This window comes from Vipera berus (assembly GCF_964194415.1).
Source record: "Vipera berus genome assembly, chromosome: 1".
NCBI classification, from domain to species: domain Eukaryota; kingdom Metazoa; phylum Chordata; class Lepidosauria; order Squamata; family Viperidae; genus Vipera; species Vipera berus.
In genome coordinates this window covers 159,662,944-159,675,642 of record NC_138202.1, presented here as the reverse complement: position 1 = coordinate 159,675,642, position 12,699 = coordinate 159,662,944, and the positions used below count along the sequence as shown (strand labels likewise).

The 12,699-nt window shown below is 38.8% G+C and overlaps 1 protein-coding gene across 3 annotated transcripts in view; it reads right to left on the bottom strand.

Moving 5' to 3' along the window:
* RAPGEF4 (Rap guanine nucleotide exchange factor 4) overlaps positions 1-12,699 on the bottom strand; it is a 182,544-nt gene that overhangs the window by 128,932 nt on the left and 40,913 nt on the right. For all 3 annotated transcript variants that reach the window (XM_081313438.1, XM_081313436.1, XM_081313437.1), the window contains exon 4: positions 4,815-4,961. In XM_081313438.1, the coding sequence (XP_081169564.1) occupies positions 4,815-4,961 (147 nt within the window). The remainder of the gene's footprint in view (positions 1-4,814; positions 4,962-12,699) is intronic.

Here is a 12,699-nt window from a genome sequence, read left to right as displayed (position 1 = left end):
GTGTGTGTGGGGGGGGGGAGCCTTGATCAACTTCAGAGCCTTTGGAAAGCTCTGAGGAGGAAGCAGAATAAGAGGCAGAGCTGGGGCCATCTGTCTGTGCCCAGGCGGAGAGGTAGCTGTTTTTGGGGCATGAGCTGAGTGAGGAGGAGAAACAGATGAGGCCCATCCCAGATGTGCGTTTGCTCAGAGAGGAAAGGAGAGGAGAGCAACGGAAGGGAATAAGCTGGCTCTCAGGGAAAAGAAGACGTAGATGCTAGCCAGCCCCTCCCTGGCTGGGAAACAAATACCATGTTTTCCCGAAAATAAATCCCACCCGAAGAAAAAGACCTACCCTGATTTCTGGGGGTAGGCCTAATATAAGCCCTACTCCCAAACTAAGCCCTAATTAGGGCCCCGCCCACTCCGTCCCTCCTGGCTGCCGCAATGGGGCAGGAGGCCGTGCAGCACATTGTGCCATTGCTGCCACAAGGCGAGGCCGGTGGGGGAGGGGTGGGGCTGCCCCACACACCTTGCACCCACTTCCTTCAGCCCCCCTCCAGCCCGGCCATTCTTTGCTCCCTTTCACTCCCCTCCTGAGACCGACTGCCACGCTACCATATGGAGGATGGGCGGGGTAGACTTGGTCCCCCACCGCCGTTTTGGAGCCAGGGGGAAGTGATGGCGAAAGGCTCCGCTGCTGCTGTGCGCCGCTGGAGGGGCTTTCTTCCAGGTCTACCCCACCCATCCTCCGTACGGTAGCATGGCAGTCCGGCTCGGGAGGGGAGTGAAAGGGAGCAAGGAATGGCCTGGCTGGGGGGGGTGTGAAGGAAGCGGGTGCAGTGTGCATGGGGCAGCTCCACCCCCTCCCCCACCTGCCTTGCCTCGTTGTGGTGGCAGTGGCGCGATGTGCCGCGCGGCCTCCTGCCACGAGCGGCTGTAGCAGAAGTGGGCCAGCAGCTATGCAGGCTCCTGCTGGATGGGGTTGTTGGTGCCACCACCACGAGGCGAGACAGGCGTGATGAAAAATATAAGACACCGCCCGAAAGTAAGACCTAATGCCTCTTTTGGAGGCAAAAATAATATAAGACCGGGTCTTACTTTAGGGAAACATGGTAGTAGGGGTTTGGGAGTGGACTGTTGTTGCAGATAACTGTTTTCCAGGATATATCAATCAAGTTGAACTCCTTTGTCAGAACCAGGTTTGTCAGGACTACTTGCTTTGTATTTGAGGTGCCAACTGATTCTCCCCGCTGGGAACTAATAGGGAGTGAATTTGCCTCAACCAGTGTGAACAGGGACTGTTTCTGCTTGGCTTAATGCTTGAAAGACTTTCTCTGTAGAGTTCTCAAGTGAACAGAGACTGTTCTTGCCCTGTGTCAGAAGGGGAAAAGTCTTTCCTTTGTGACTACTTCTTTTTGGTTTTGTCTAGACAACGTGAACAAAGATTGTTCCTGCCCTGTTTTAATAAAAGGGGTTTGTTTTACTCACGAGTAAGTGGTTTCTCTTTACTTGCGAAGGCTGGGTCACACCAGTGACTTCCAACCTTCATCACAACCAGTATCAATAAATTTAGTGACTCCTCACTCCAAGGTTACAAACATTTATCATTTTATCCCATATTATATCTACAAATAAATCCATGAATCATCTTTTTTAGTCTTGGTCTCAGAAGAAAGTCCATAAAGGGTTGCCAGAGATAATGAACATATCTTGTTTTAATTTTGATCAAATAAATCAACTTCTTCTACTTCTAACAATCTTAATCTTTAGTTCATCTTAAACTTATATCATATGAACAGCAATTCCATCATTAACCACCCTCATGAAATCTTTATATCTATTTTTCTCAAGCCCAAAGAACCATAAATGACACATGGAATTACTTCTGAGAACTTTATTGTTGTTCATTTACAGACAGAATCTTGCCAGACTAAAGCAACTATCTGCATAACTATAGACATCCTCCGGGAACTACTAAGGATGGTCTGTCCTCTTCTTGACATTCCACGGTTTGCTTTCTCTTTGTCCTCTGGGAAGGAGCCCCTCCCTCCTGTGAATCCAGACTACATTCCACCACAATTTCATTACAAAGCAGTGTAAATGCCTAATGACATAATATTCGTAAAGTGTAATACTTTGGTTAGCATTGGTATATATATATATATATATGTATGTATGTATGTATGTATGTGCATGTATATATGTATGTGTATGTATGTATATGTATGTGTATGTATATATGTATGTATGTATGTGTGTGTGTGTGTGTATATATATATATATATATATATATATATATATATATATATATATATATATATAAAATTTATATAGCAGCCCATCTCATGCTTGTGTGAAAGTATGTGCTTTTATCAGTGCAAAATTGTCATTAGTACATACCTTCCCACAAGTGTTGCATGGGTTAAATTTATACATTTGAATTTAGTCTTTTAAATTTGGTTTGGTTTTTAAAAAATCATTTTGATCCTTTCAAATAATTCATGTGATAACTTATGCAACATTTCTTACCTTTATTTATCTAATTGTTTTTTTCTTAAATAGATTTTAATAATCTGGCATTTTTTTAAGGCAGTAGCTCAGAAATTAGATTTTTGCTCAATACAAGTCATACGCTCAGAAGAACATGAGACAAGGCCTTATGGTTATTGAATCACTCCTTGTTGTTAATTCTTATATCTTCTCCTTGCCATCTCTGCTCAAATTAAGAAAAGCCTTTAGGCATTTTATTTGGAAAAGACTGTGCTTCTGTGTTATATTTGCAAATCGCCTTCTTGTCAAGCTATATATCGCGGTAGGATAATGCTCAAAAAATAAGTGAAATCTCCTCAAAATTAATTCCCTTACTATCAGAATCTCAGCAGCCAAATTGAAGATAAACACCTGAAGGCGTAATAAGTACTGCATTTTATAATATCTATAAGTAAATTAATTTTCTCATTATATCTTGACTTATACACCAAAGGACATTGATAAAAGAAAAAAAAAGAACTGTAATATTCCATACTATATGCTGCTGAGGTTTCTCACGCACATAAATCAATATCAAAATTCGTAGATTAGCCCTTGAGAGCAATTTGAGGATTTGGAGTTTTCCTATTTCAAGAATAAAATCTTAAAAGCTCAAGGGAAGTTATTGCTTTTTACAGATAAGAGATCGGACATCTTAATCCTCCAGAACTTTTATCTCATGCAAGCTGCTACCACAGCTGCCAGCGTAAAGCTAGATGTCTCTACGGATGAACATGATACGCAGAAGAGCAGATGTTCATGGACAGGATGTTATTTAAACAGTAGCCATCAGAGGGAAAGGAAATAGCCCATTTTGGAAGGGCTGGCAGAAGAAGGGTAGTATTTGTTCTTTTCACTGAACAATTACCGAGACAGTGAGGGTGGTTTGGGGAAAAAAACACAGTTTACTTCTCTAGGCTTGTCAAAAGAACAACTGTTCTATGGAAAGAAGGAGGAAAAGGAGGATCAGGGATCTGATGAAAATCTAGACTCGGGCCAAAGCATCTTCCTATCTCCCAGAAAGCCACCTCCCAAAACCACCTACATGAACTGGTCACATGGCAACTGAATCTTCCTCCAAACCTGGAAAGAGTACAAAGGTTTGAATTATAAAGCTACTTTGGAGATGGAGGGCAACTGTCACCTCTAAGTTTGTTGCTCAACTTCCCATAGCCCTGCAGCATCAATAATCAGAAGCGACTGCCTTACTCTGTCTTTGCCTGCCATCTGATAATGCACAAGTGGCAAAGGGAATGACAGTACCGTATAGTCAAGTAATTTAATGATTTTTTTTTCTGGAAGGGTCCATATATTCTTGAAGCCAATCCCCCTGTCTATGATCTAGCCAGGAAACATTTTTTCAGGGGGTTAATATTACTTCTAATATTGTATGTGAAGGATGTCTCCAGCTCCATACATGTTCAATTACTGTCCAAAAGCTTGGCAACCACAGGGAAACATTCCCCAGATCAGGAAAACATAATATTTTTATAGTCTATCAATTAAAGGCCCATGTCCCACAAAATATTAGTTCTGTAGATTAAAATAAGTAAATTCTTGAGGCCAATGCTCTAAATGCCCTAAAGAACATCTAGCTCAGGAGGCATCGGTTCACTTTATTGGCGTGAGTTAATACTTCCTAAGTCATCTTTTTGAGTTTTAAAATATTACTCTCCAAATTCTAGTAGATTAGTATGTTAAGCATGAACTATGCTTACTAAGCATGAAGATACAACTAATTAAAAAGTAAGAGCTTCATCAGTCCATCTCCCATTCGCCAATTAATGAGGTTATTTTTCAAAGTTATCCTCATTTTGCCACTAATTCTAAAATTCCCCAAACACCACAAATCTCCAACAGCATCCTCCCTTTCACGCTGTACAGCTGAATAACATTTAAGAGATTATCAGTCAAATCATGTCAATATAATAAATATTTAATAGAGTATTTAATAGAAGAAATGGTAAGATAAAAAGTATGTCAGATTACAGATTGCATAGGTAAATTAATTTTTAAAAAGAAAGAGGGAACGGAGAGCCTTTTTAAAAAACAAAAGTATTTATGCGCACCTCAAAAATAACGATCTGCCAATTTGTTGAACATGTTTTTGCTTCTCTTCACTCTCATTCTGAAAAATATTTCACAGAAGCAAGATCCACAGAGATACTGTAGCTTATGGAGAACTGCAAGCTGCCCCACTGAATGTACATATAACCTATCCATGCAATATGCTGTATGATTTAGACCGCTTGACCTTTGTTCCGTCTCCCTATTTTAACTTGGATCAATCAGTCTTTTGAGCTTACCTCCCAAAGTGCCTTGAAATCTTTCTGCTCAATGCGCAGGAGTTCACTGTTTTCCCTTGTAACAATAGTAGCATGACGAGGGGTGTTATCCAAGACCGACTCTCCAAACGCTGTCCCTATTCCCAAGGTGCATATTGTCACAGCATCCTGTGAAGCAGAGTTAAAGAGACAGGCACTCAGCCTTTGGATGTCAAAGGGTGTAGGAACTACTGTCTTGCCAAAGATCTAACGATGCTTAGGAAATGACAACTCATTTCCTACAAGTAGTGTATTTGTCCTTTAAGAAAGCCTTGTCCTGGTTCAAACTAATGCTTATCCTCTGAATGTTTAGTCTACATCAAGTATTGATAAAAAAAACAAAAAGAATGGCATCTATTCTCTAAAGAGTGGCTTTCTAGTGTCAAAATCTAGTCCTCACATTAGGTAGTTACTATATTTCTGCTGTAAAAAATCTGAACATCTACTACATTGCAGCAAAATTGGGCCACGTACCCCCCTGGTGGCTAGCGGTCTGATTTGCATATGCACAAACAGGCTGCACACACCAGCCCGTTGCTAGTGGCTCCATTTGCGCCCGCTCGCTAGCCCATGCATGCATGCACTGGCCAGCCATTTCTGTGGCCCGCTGGCCATGAGCCCGCAGCCCGGTCCTGGGCCCCAGCCCATATGTTGGGGACCCTGATCTAATGGTTAACTGAAGTTCTGCAAGAGAAGTACAGACAACTTTATGTTAGGATAATGGGCAAACCAATGTTCAGGCTTTAATACAAATTGAACAGTCCAATACACAAATATTTCTTCACATTGCCAATTCAATTCCTTTGATCCTGATAGGGCTCAAGGTTGACTCAGCCTTCCATCCTTCCAAAGTCAGTAAAATGAGGACCCAGATTGTTGGGGGGCAATATGCTGACTCCGTAAACTGCTTAGAGAGGGCTGTAAAAGCAATGTGAAACGCTATATAAATCTAAGTGCTATTGCTACTGCTATCTAGTGGTCTTATCACCTCAGTTACTTCAAAATGCAGAAAGCCAATCCAGTGTGAAAGGGACTGCCACTCTCGAATTGGCCTTTTTAGCCACATCAGATGCTGCTTTAGGACCTCTTTCCAGATCACAATACCATAGTCTCTTCGAGACTGAAGGATGCCAATGAAATGAATGAATCCACTGTGTTTTGGGAACCTGCCTGATTATACCCCAAGTTTTTCAACATCCTGCTTTGCAGCCATTAACAACAGGACCAAGAATTACGCATCTTGTTTAGTCCTAGTAGTTCCCAATATTCAAGGAATTACATTTAAAATGTTCTTTTTACTCTTCTTTTAATATTATTCATATGCTACAGGACATCACCTAATTATTTCATCTTTGATTCATACTTTTTCCTTAAGTCTATTAACAGCACCATGATGACTCGCTGTCTTTGACATTTTAGAAACATAGAAAACAGCCTAATACCAAGTCTACTGTCTTCCCAGCATAACATCCCCAATATTGAAAGACTATTGATTCTACCTTTGTTTTAGAAAGAAGCCTTGTCTACTGATGCCAATGATTTTGGCTCACAAAAGAAAACCCAAAACGTGTGATCTTTGTTCATAACAAAACATATTGATGTCAAAATGACACATCATGCGTAATGTTGTGTAGCCGGTTCTTTGGCGCAGGAATGAAGATGAGGCAAGTGAGTATAGGAAAACTCATGGTTTATTGCTTGCAAGATCTTAACAGAAAATTGGGCTGTAACCAGCCGCAATATATAGTCTAGCCCCTAGGCGGCAGCAAATAGGTTTGAAACAACCATTTGCCGCCTAGGGACAGCCAATAGCAACATTGGAGACTTGTAGTCTGGGTTGCTGGAGAGCCGTTAGCTGCTCCAGCAACCCACATGGTATTACCATTGAGCCCAATACATAACATGTAACATCATGCAAATGTCACAATTATGTAATGATGGTATGACATTTGATGCTTCTACATACATTGTATCACTCAAGTGATGGTTTCATGAGCTACTTGTCACTTGTCACCTCTCCCCCTTGAATGGGTGTGAGGGAGGAAGGGTCCTTTTTCATCTTGAGAAATAGAACATTTGTAAAAACAGTATATATACAGGACAGGATTATCACAGGCAAGATCACATGGAGCACATAGACAATGGTGGTGCTGGCATTACAATATAATCTCTTAAATATTCAGGTTTGTTCAATGAATAGACCATAATTCTGCTTCTTTTGTCTGAAGAGATGAATTCATAAAATGGAAATAAAAATAATTAATTGCAGAGGATTCATTCTGAAAGGGAGAATTCCAACCCCTGTTGACTTGAATTCAGTATCTGAATACTACATACTACACTACACTAAGCCATGGTTTACTAAGTGCAATGGCTTGACTAACCACAGGATTTCCATTTTCACAATCACTTGGCCTTAGCCAGTGGTGGGATTCAGCCAGTTCACACCACTTTGGCAGAACTGGTAGCTATTTTTTTATTGACCAGGTCCATAATGGACTTCCGGAAGCGGCATCCACACAGAGAACCGGTTGTTCACATATTTGAATCCCACCACTGGCCTTAGCACAACATGGGAAGCAGGACAGTTAAGAGTTGCGATACTGCTACTTTTTGTTCCATTTTCCTTTTCCGCGAAAATCAAACCTCTCTCTAGTCCTTTTTCAAGAAAGAAGAAAGACCTTGTTCAGAAAGTAAACATTTTAGATAACTTGAGGCATTTCCTATGCCCTAGAAGTATGATTAATCTGATTACATTTAGAAAACATAATTCAGAAAAGGCAATACTGCATAATTGGACAAGGAACAAAAAGGAAATCAAGTTCATATACACATCTGTAGATTTAGGGTGACTAAAAAAACTCATCAAAAGTGAGGGTGTTTTTCCTGGAAAGACAGCAAGTTCTTTTGATAGCTTAGTGGCCAAAGGCTCAATCTCTTTTTGGTGACCATTTTTTAATGGAAAAGTCACGACACGAGCCCATTAAATGGTTTAACACTGCTCTCAAGGAACTCCTTCTGTTCTCATGATCAGAGTTCAAGAATGTGATAAACCTGAGTTATTCCCCATGGAAACTGAGAACCAGCTGATATCCTACTGCTAGCTGCCAGCTGATGGGTCAGCCACTGAGTTTTCTATAGAGAAGATGAGTCAGAAACTTAAAATATGTGATTTGTTTTTGACATAAAAGATCTGATTTATATATTGGTATGTACAAAGTTCATATAACAATCTCATACAAGGAGGCAGTAAACTAATTCTTATTTATCAAGCTTGTATACCACTCCTCTCTCCAAAAGAGACTCTAGGCAGCTTACAGACATTGAATAAAATGCACTATAAAGCATGAAAACAAATAAGGATCTTACATTTAAAATTCAATTAAAATGAAATTGAACAGAAAGGAGAGGGAGGGAGCAAAATGTGCACATGGAGGAGATGGAGGCATTATCCATGTGCCACCTCCAAAGTGCCACAGCCCCACTGGGGCTCCATGCTACGGTAATTTACACAGCCATGTCTTCAAGGCCTTTCAGAAGGCCAAAAGGGTCTGACCTGGAAAGGCAAAATGCTCATTAGAAACATCAGAAAGTAATGCTTCAAGTCAAATTCTTCAGTCATCTATAACAAGCAAAACGGTGGTTTAAAAAGTCAGTGGTCATGGAGAAACCTGAGTATGAAATAAATAATGGGAATACTTTGTGTCCCAAACTGAGGTGTGGAAAGTGGGAAGTTTTTTTTTCTCTCTCTCATGCATCTGGATCTAAACATTCTGAATCTTTCACTCACATCTTGAAGTTCTCCACTGAAGCTAACTATGGAGCATACATCTTTATACAACACATGCCTAACCTAATAACATTAGTAATGGTTACTGATCTAGATGATTTTAAAAGGGGTATAGACAAATTCATGGGACATTAGAATATTAAGTTAACAGATTTCGTAGGTAATTTCTATTTCCTGAATTACAAGCAACACCTAAAATACTACCTTGTGGGAGTATTGATGGAGGAGGCTGTCATCCTCATAGCAGGGTATAAATTTAAATTAGATCTGTTTCCAAACTGAATAGGCCTTAGTTCTGATCCAAAATAATTCTTCTGAATTTTCTCCCAAACAAATTATTTGTTGCAATAGGAAAATGAGGCTATTGATAGTCATAAAATTAATTTTTCACTGCTATTTGAGTCATCAAAATTAGCACAACCACTATATTATGTAGGCATATTTGCTAAATATGATCTTACAGCACATTCTAAATATGATGTGAGTTAATTAATAAAAGGAGAACCTGTTTGGTATATAGTTAAGGAATCAGCATAGGAACCCAGCTTAGGACAAAGCCAACTTGGTGACTTGAGCCAGTCCCGCTACCTCAAACAAGGGCAAACCTATACTGAAATCTTTCCAAGAAAACCACAGACACTAGTCCAGGAGTCAACACTGATTCAAAGGTACAAAAGGAAAAAAAATAGTAAAAGGGTCTCTGGAATTGTAGTATATCTGCACCTATTTGTGATTGGTTTTGGACTATAAATAAATTTTGAGTAGAACCTAATTGAGTATGTGCCTATTTCCAGTTTATACAGTATAACCCAGGTTAAATTAAACGTAGGTGCCTTTAAGCCTGTAAGAATTTGAAGTTTCCAATTTTACAACCAACTTTTCCAGGAACAGAAAGCCTTTGTCAAGAGAGAGTTGACAGTTGCACTGGGCTTTGCATAGCATGCCCAAATACCTTCAGAAGTGGGACATTTTTGCCCCTATTTATTTTTTAATTCTTTTTGATTTTACTGTATCTTGTACTTGTATGTTTACTTTTATTTTGTTTATCTTTACCTTTATATATTTTGTTCTTTTATATCTATGTATTTATTTTTCCTTATTTTTGTATTTCATTTTCTTCTGGGAATTTGGCTCTTAGCCAATCCATCTCTACCCTTCCAAGGTGATAGGTCTCATTAGGCAGGTACAATGAAATGAGCTGCAATTCATGAAAGCTTATGTCTTTTAATAAAAATTGCTTGCTGAAAAAGGTGACATCAGACTTCCGATTTTTTGTTACCAAACAGTGACGTAGCTCTCCTCCTACAATGGTTGCCTATGTAGAGGGTACAACATCACTAAGATTTTTTCCCCCCTCTGTACTACAGAGCCCTCTGCTGATTGATAAAACTCTGCAGTCTATTCCATTTTTTTCCAGACTGAAAAGCAAATGGAAGAGGGAATTTCAGCAATGCAAGCGAGTTTGGGGAGTTCAAATCCATCTTTTTGATGAGGACTGAATTGTTGGTTTTTTACATAGTCCATGCTTTAAATTTCTGCAAAGTTCAGGAAATATTTCTGCAACTTAATCCTCCTTAAACCCACTAAGAATTAAAAAAAATAAAGTCAGCAAATGGTAGTCCTGATCAGAGGTTCCCAACTGGGGGTGTGAGACAATATTCCAGGAGGTGCAAAACCTTGGGTTTTCAAAATTATAGTGTATATGCATCATTCTTTGCTGTTATTTCGAACTTTTGTAAGGGGTACAAGAATATATCAGAAGTGTTCTAGGGGTGTGGGGGCATATATATTATATTATTATATTGGGCATAATTATTTAATCCTTTTTAACTTTTGTACTTTGCATTTTGATATTTATTGCCCTGTACACCGCCCTGAGTCCTTCGGGAGAAGGGCGGTATAAAAATATATAATATAAATATAGAAAAGGTTGTGAGCCACTGATCTACTGGGCTCTGGGGATTACAAAACTATGAACTGCACTTTTCCCACACCTGGTCTATTGTCACTATGCATTCAATAACAGCTTCCAGCATTATCACAAAAAAGCATAGGTAGTCCTTGACTTACAACAATTCACTTAATGTCCATTCAAAATTACAATGGCACTGAAAAAAGTGACTTATGACCATTTTTCACACTTATGACCATTGTAGAGGACTACCTATGATCAAAATTCAGATGCTTGGCAAGTGGTTCCTATTTATGACAGTTAACTTGCTCTCTATTTCCAAAAGATGGAATTAGAACAAAAACATTTTTTGTCACTTTTTAAATGGAAAACAGATCTTTGAAAAAAAAAGAATGAAGAAATTGGTTTAAAAAAAGGACAATGAGGAAACAGACTAGCAATACTTGTCTCCCTGAGATTACTAGAGGTATTTCTTCATTCTCAAAAATACATAAAAATGCTTTTATGATTCAAACAGCAGTTCACAGAGAAGAAGCATGAAAAATATATTCAGAAGTACTTTTGTTCTACTATGTATGAATAGATGCAGTAATGGAATGGAACAGATTTACCAATTAAACCATCAAAAGAAATGTGTTTGCAAATAAACTGTTCTCTCCATCCTATTTTCTCTGTCAAATACAAAAAGGCAGCTAAGAAGGCACATGAAAGACCTGCCTTTAAAATAAAAGATAGAAAAGACATGAATTTCCCCCCAATTTTTGAGAAAACTCTATTGATTGAAAGTCTTTTCCCCCCCAAAAAATAATGCTTGTAGCTTGAAGTTTTCTTCCAGGCTACTTAAATATTAAAAATCAATTCACAGAATTGCCACTGTGGATGTTGCTGTGTTGTGTTTCTATTTATTTTATTTTTCCCCGGTGAGCAAATGCAGGATCCATCACTGTCCCTTAAGAAAGGCAAATCCCATCTTGCTAACTTTAAATCTTGGCTGCCTTCTAGCAGTCATCCATATTTTATAGCTCAGTTATGGTAGCAGTAATGTAACTCAAGGAAAAATCAGAAATGCTGTCAAATAGTTCTTTCGTGATTCTTTGAAATTTGGTTAAATAAAGGCCACTGAAGTCAGACTCTAGAGTTAGGTTTTCACATACAGACAAACTACTTTCATTGTAACACCCGTAAATAAGTAACTAAGAATAGTGAATTGCCATATTCAATTGCAGGAGTTACTCTCAAACCCACACTCAAAGAACCTAGGTTTCTATTTCTGCACTGTTTTCGAGTGGTTTCAGTAGCCAAATCAACCCATCCAATGATGAAAAAAAGATAACTCTTAATACTGCAAGAGCTCTAAGTCTGCTTAGTTTAATGTAGAAAAAAATTTAAAACTTTATTCATTCTACCACTGCCCTCTTGTGGTATAGAATTCTGCAAATATTAACACAACCCAGCATAAAACAGCTGGACTGTGTTTAATCTGCTAATTTTCCTACGTTTATTACTCACATGAAATACAAGTGTCAGTAGCACCTGAATTGACCAGTTACTTCAATGGTTACTGCTTCCATACAAATAAATCAAATGACTTTGAAGAGACAACAAAATGAATCTGGGTTTTCACATTTTAAATTTGAATAGTTTGTCTCTTTTATTGTTTGACTGCTTGTTTAGCAATATTAATGAAGACCATATTTTGTAGAATTATAAAAATATAGGCATATTTTATAGGAAAAGGCTTTAATTTAATGTAATGTAATTTAATTCATTTAGGCACCACCCAACTTTTAGGAGGCAAGCAACCTAACAAACAGAAAAAAATACAATATGAGTAAGGAAAGAAAAAAACAACAACTAGATAGGTACAAGTGAAAAATAGAGAAGAAAATTGCAAATCTGGCTAAATGACAGAAAACATAAAGAATCCTGCATGCCCAAGAGGCTCAAAACACCCCAACCCAAGGCCTGGGAGGCTAGTCAGGTCTTTAAGTCCCTTCAGAACACAATCCAGATGGAGCTGTCTGGATCTCAGTGGGTGCTTGAAACACCTTCTAGTAAGCTAGTTCATTTGTCCATTTATCCCAGGGTAATTTAGACTGATCGAGGTTGATTTTCCAATATTTCACAGGGAATTTTCATCTGGAGATCCTAGAACCTGTATTTGG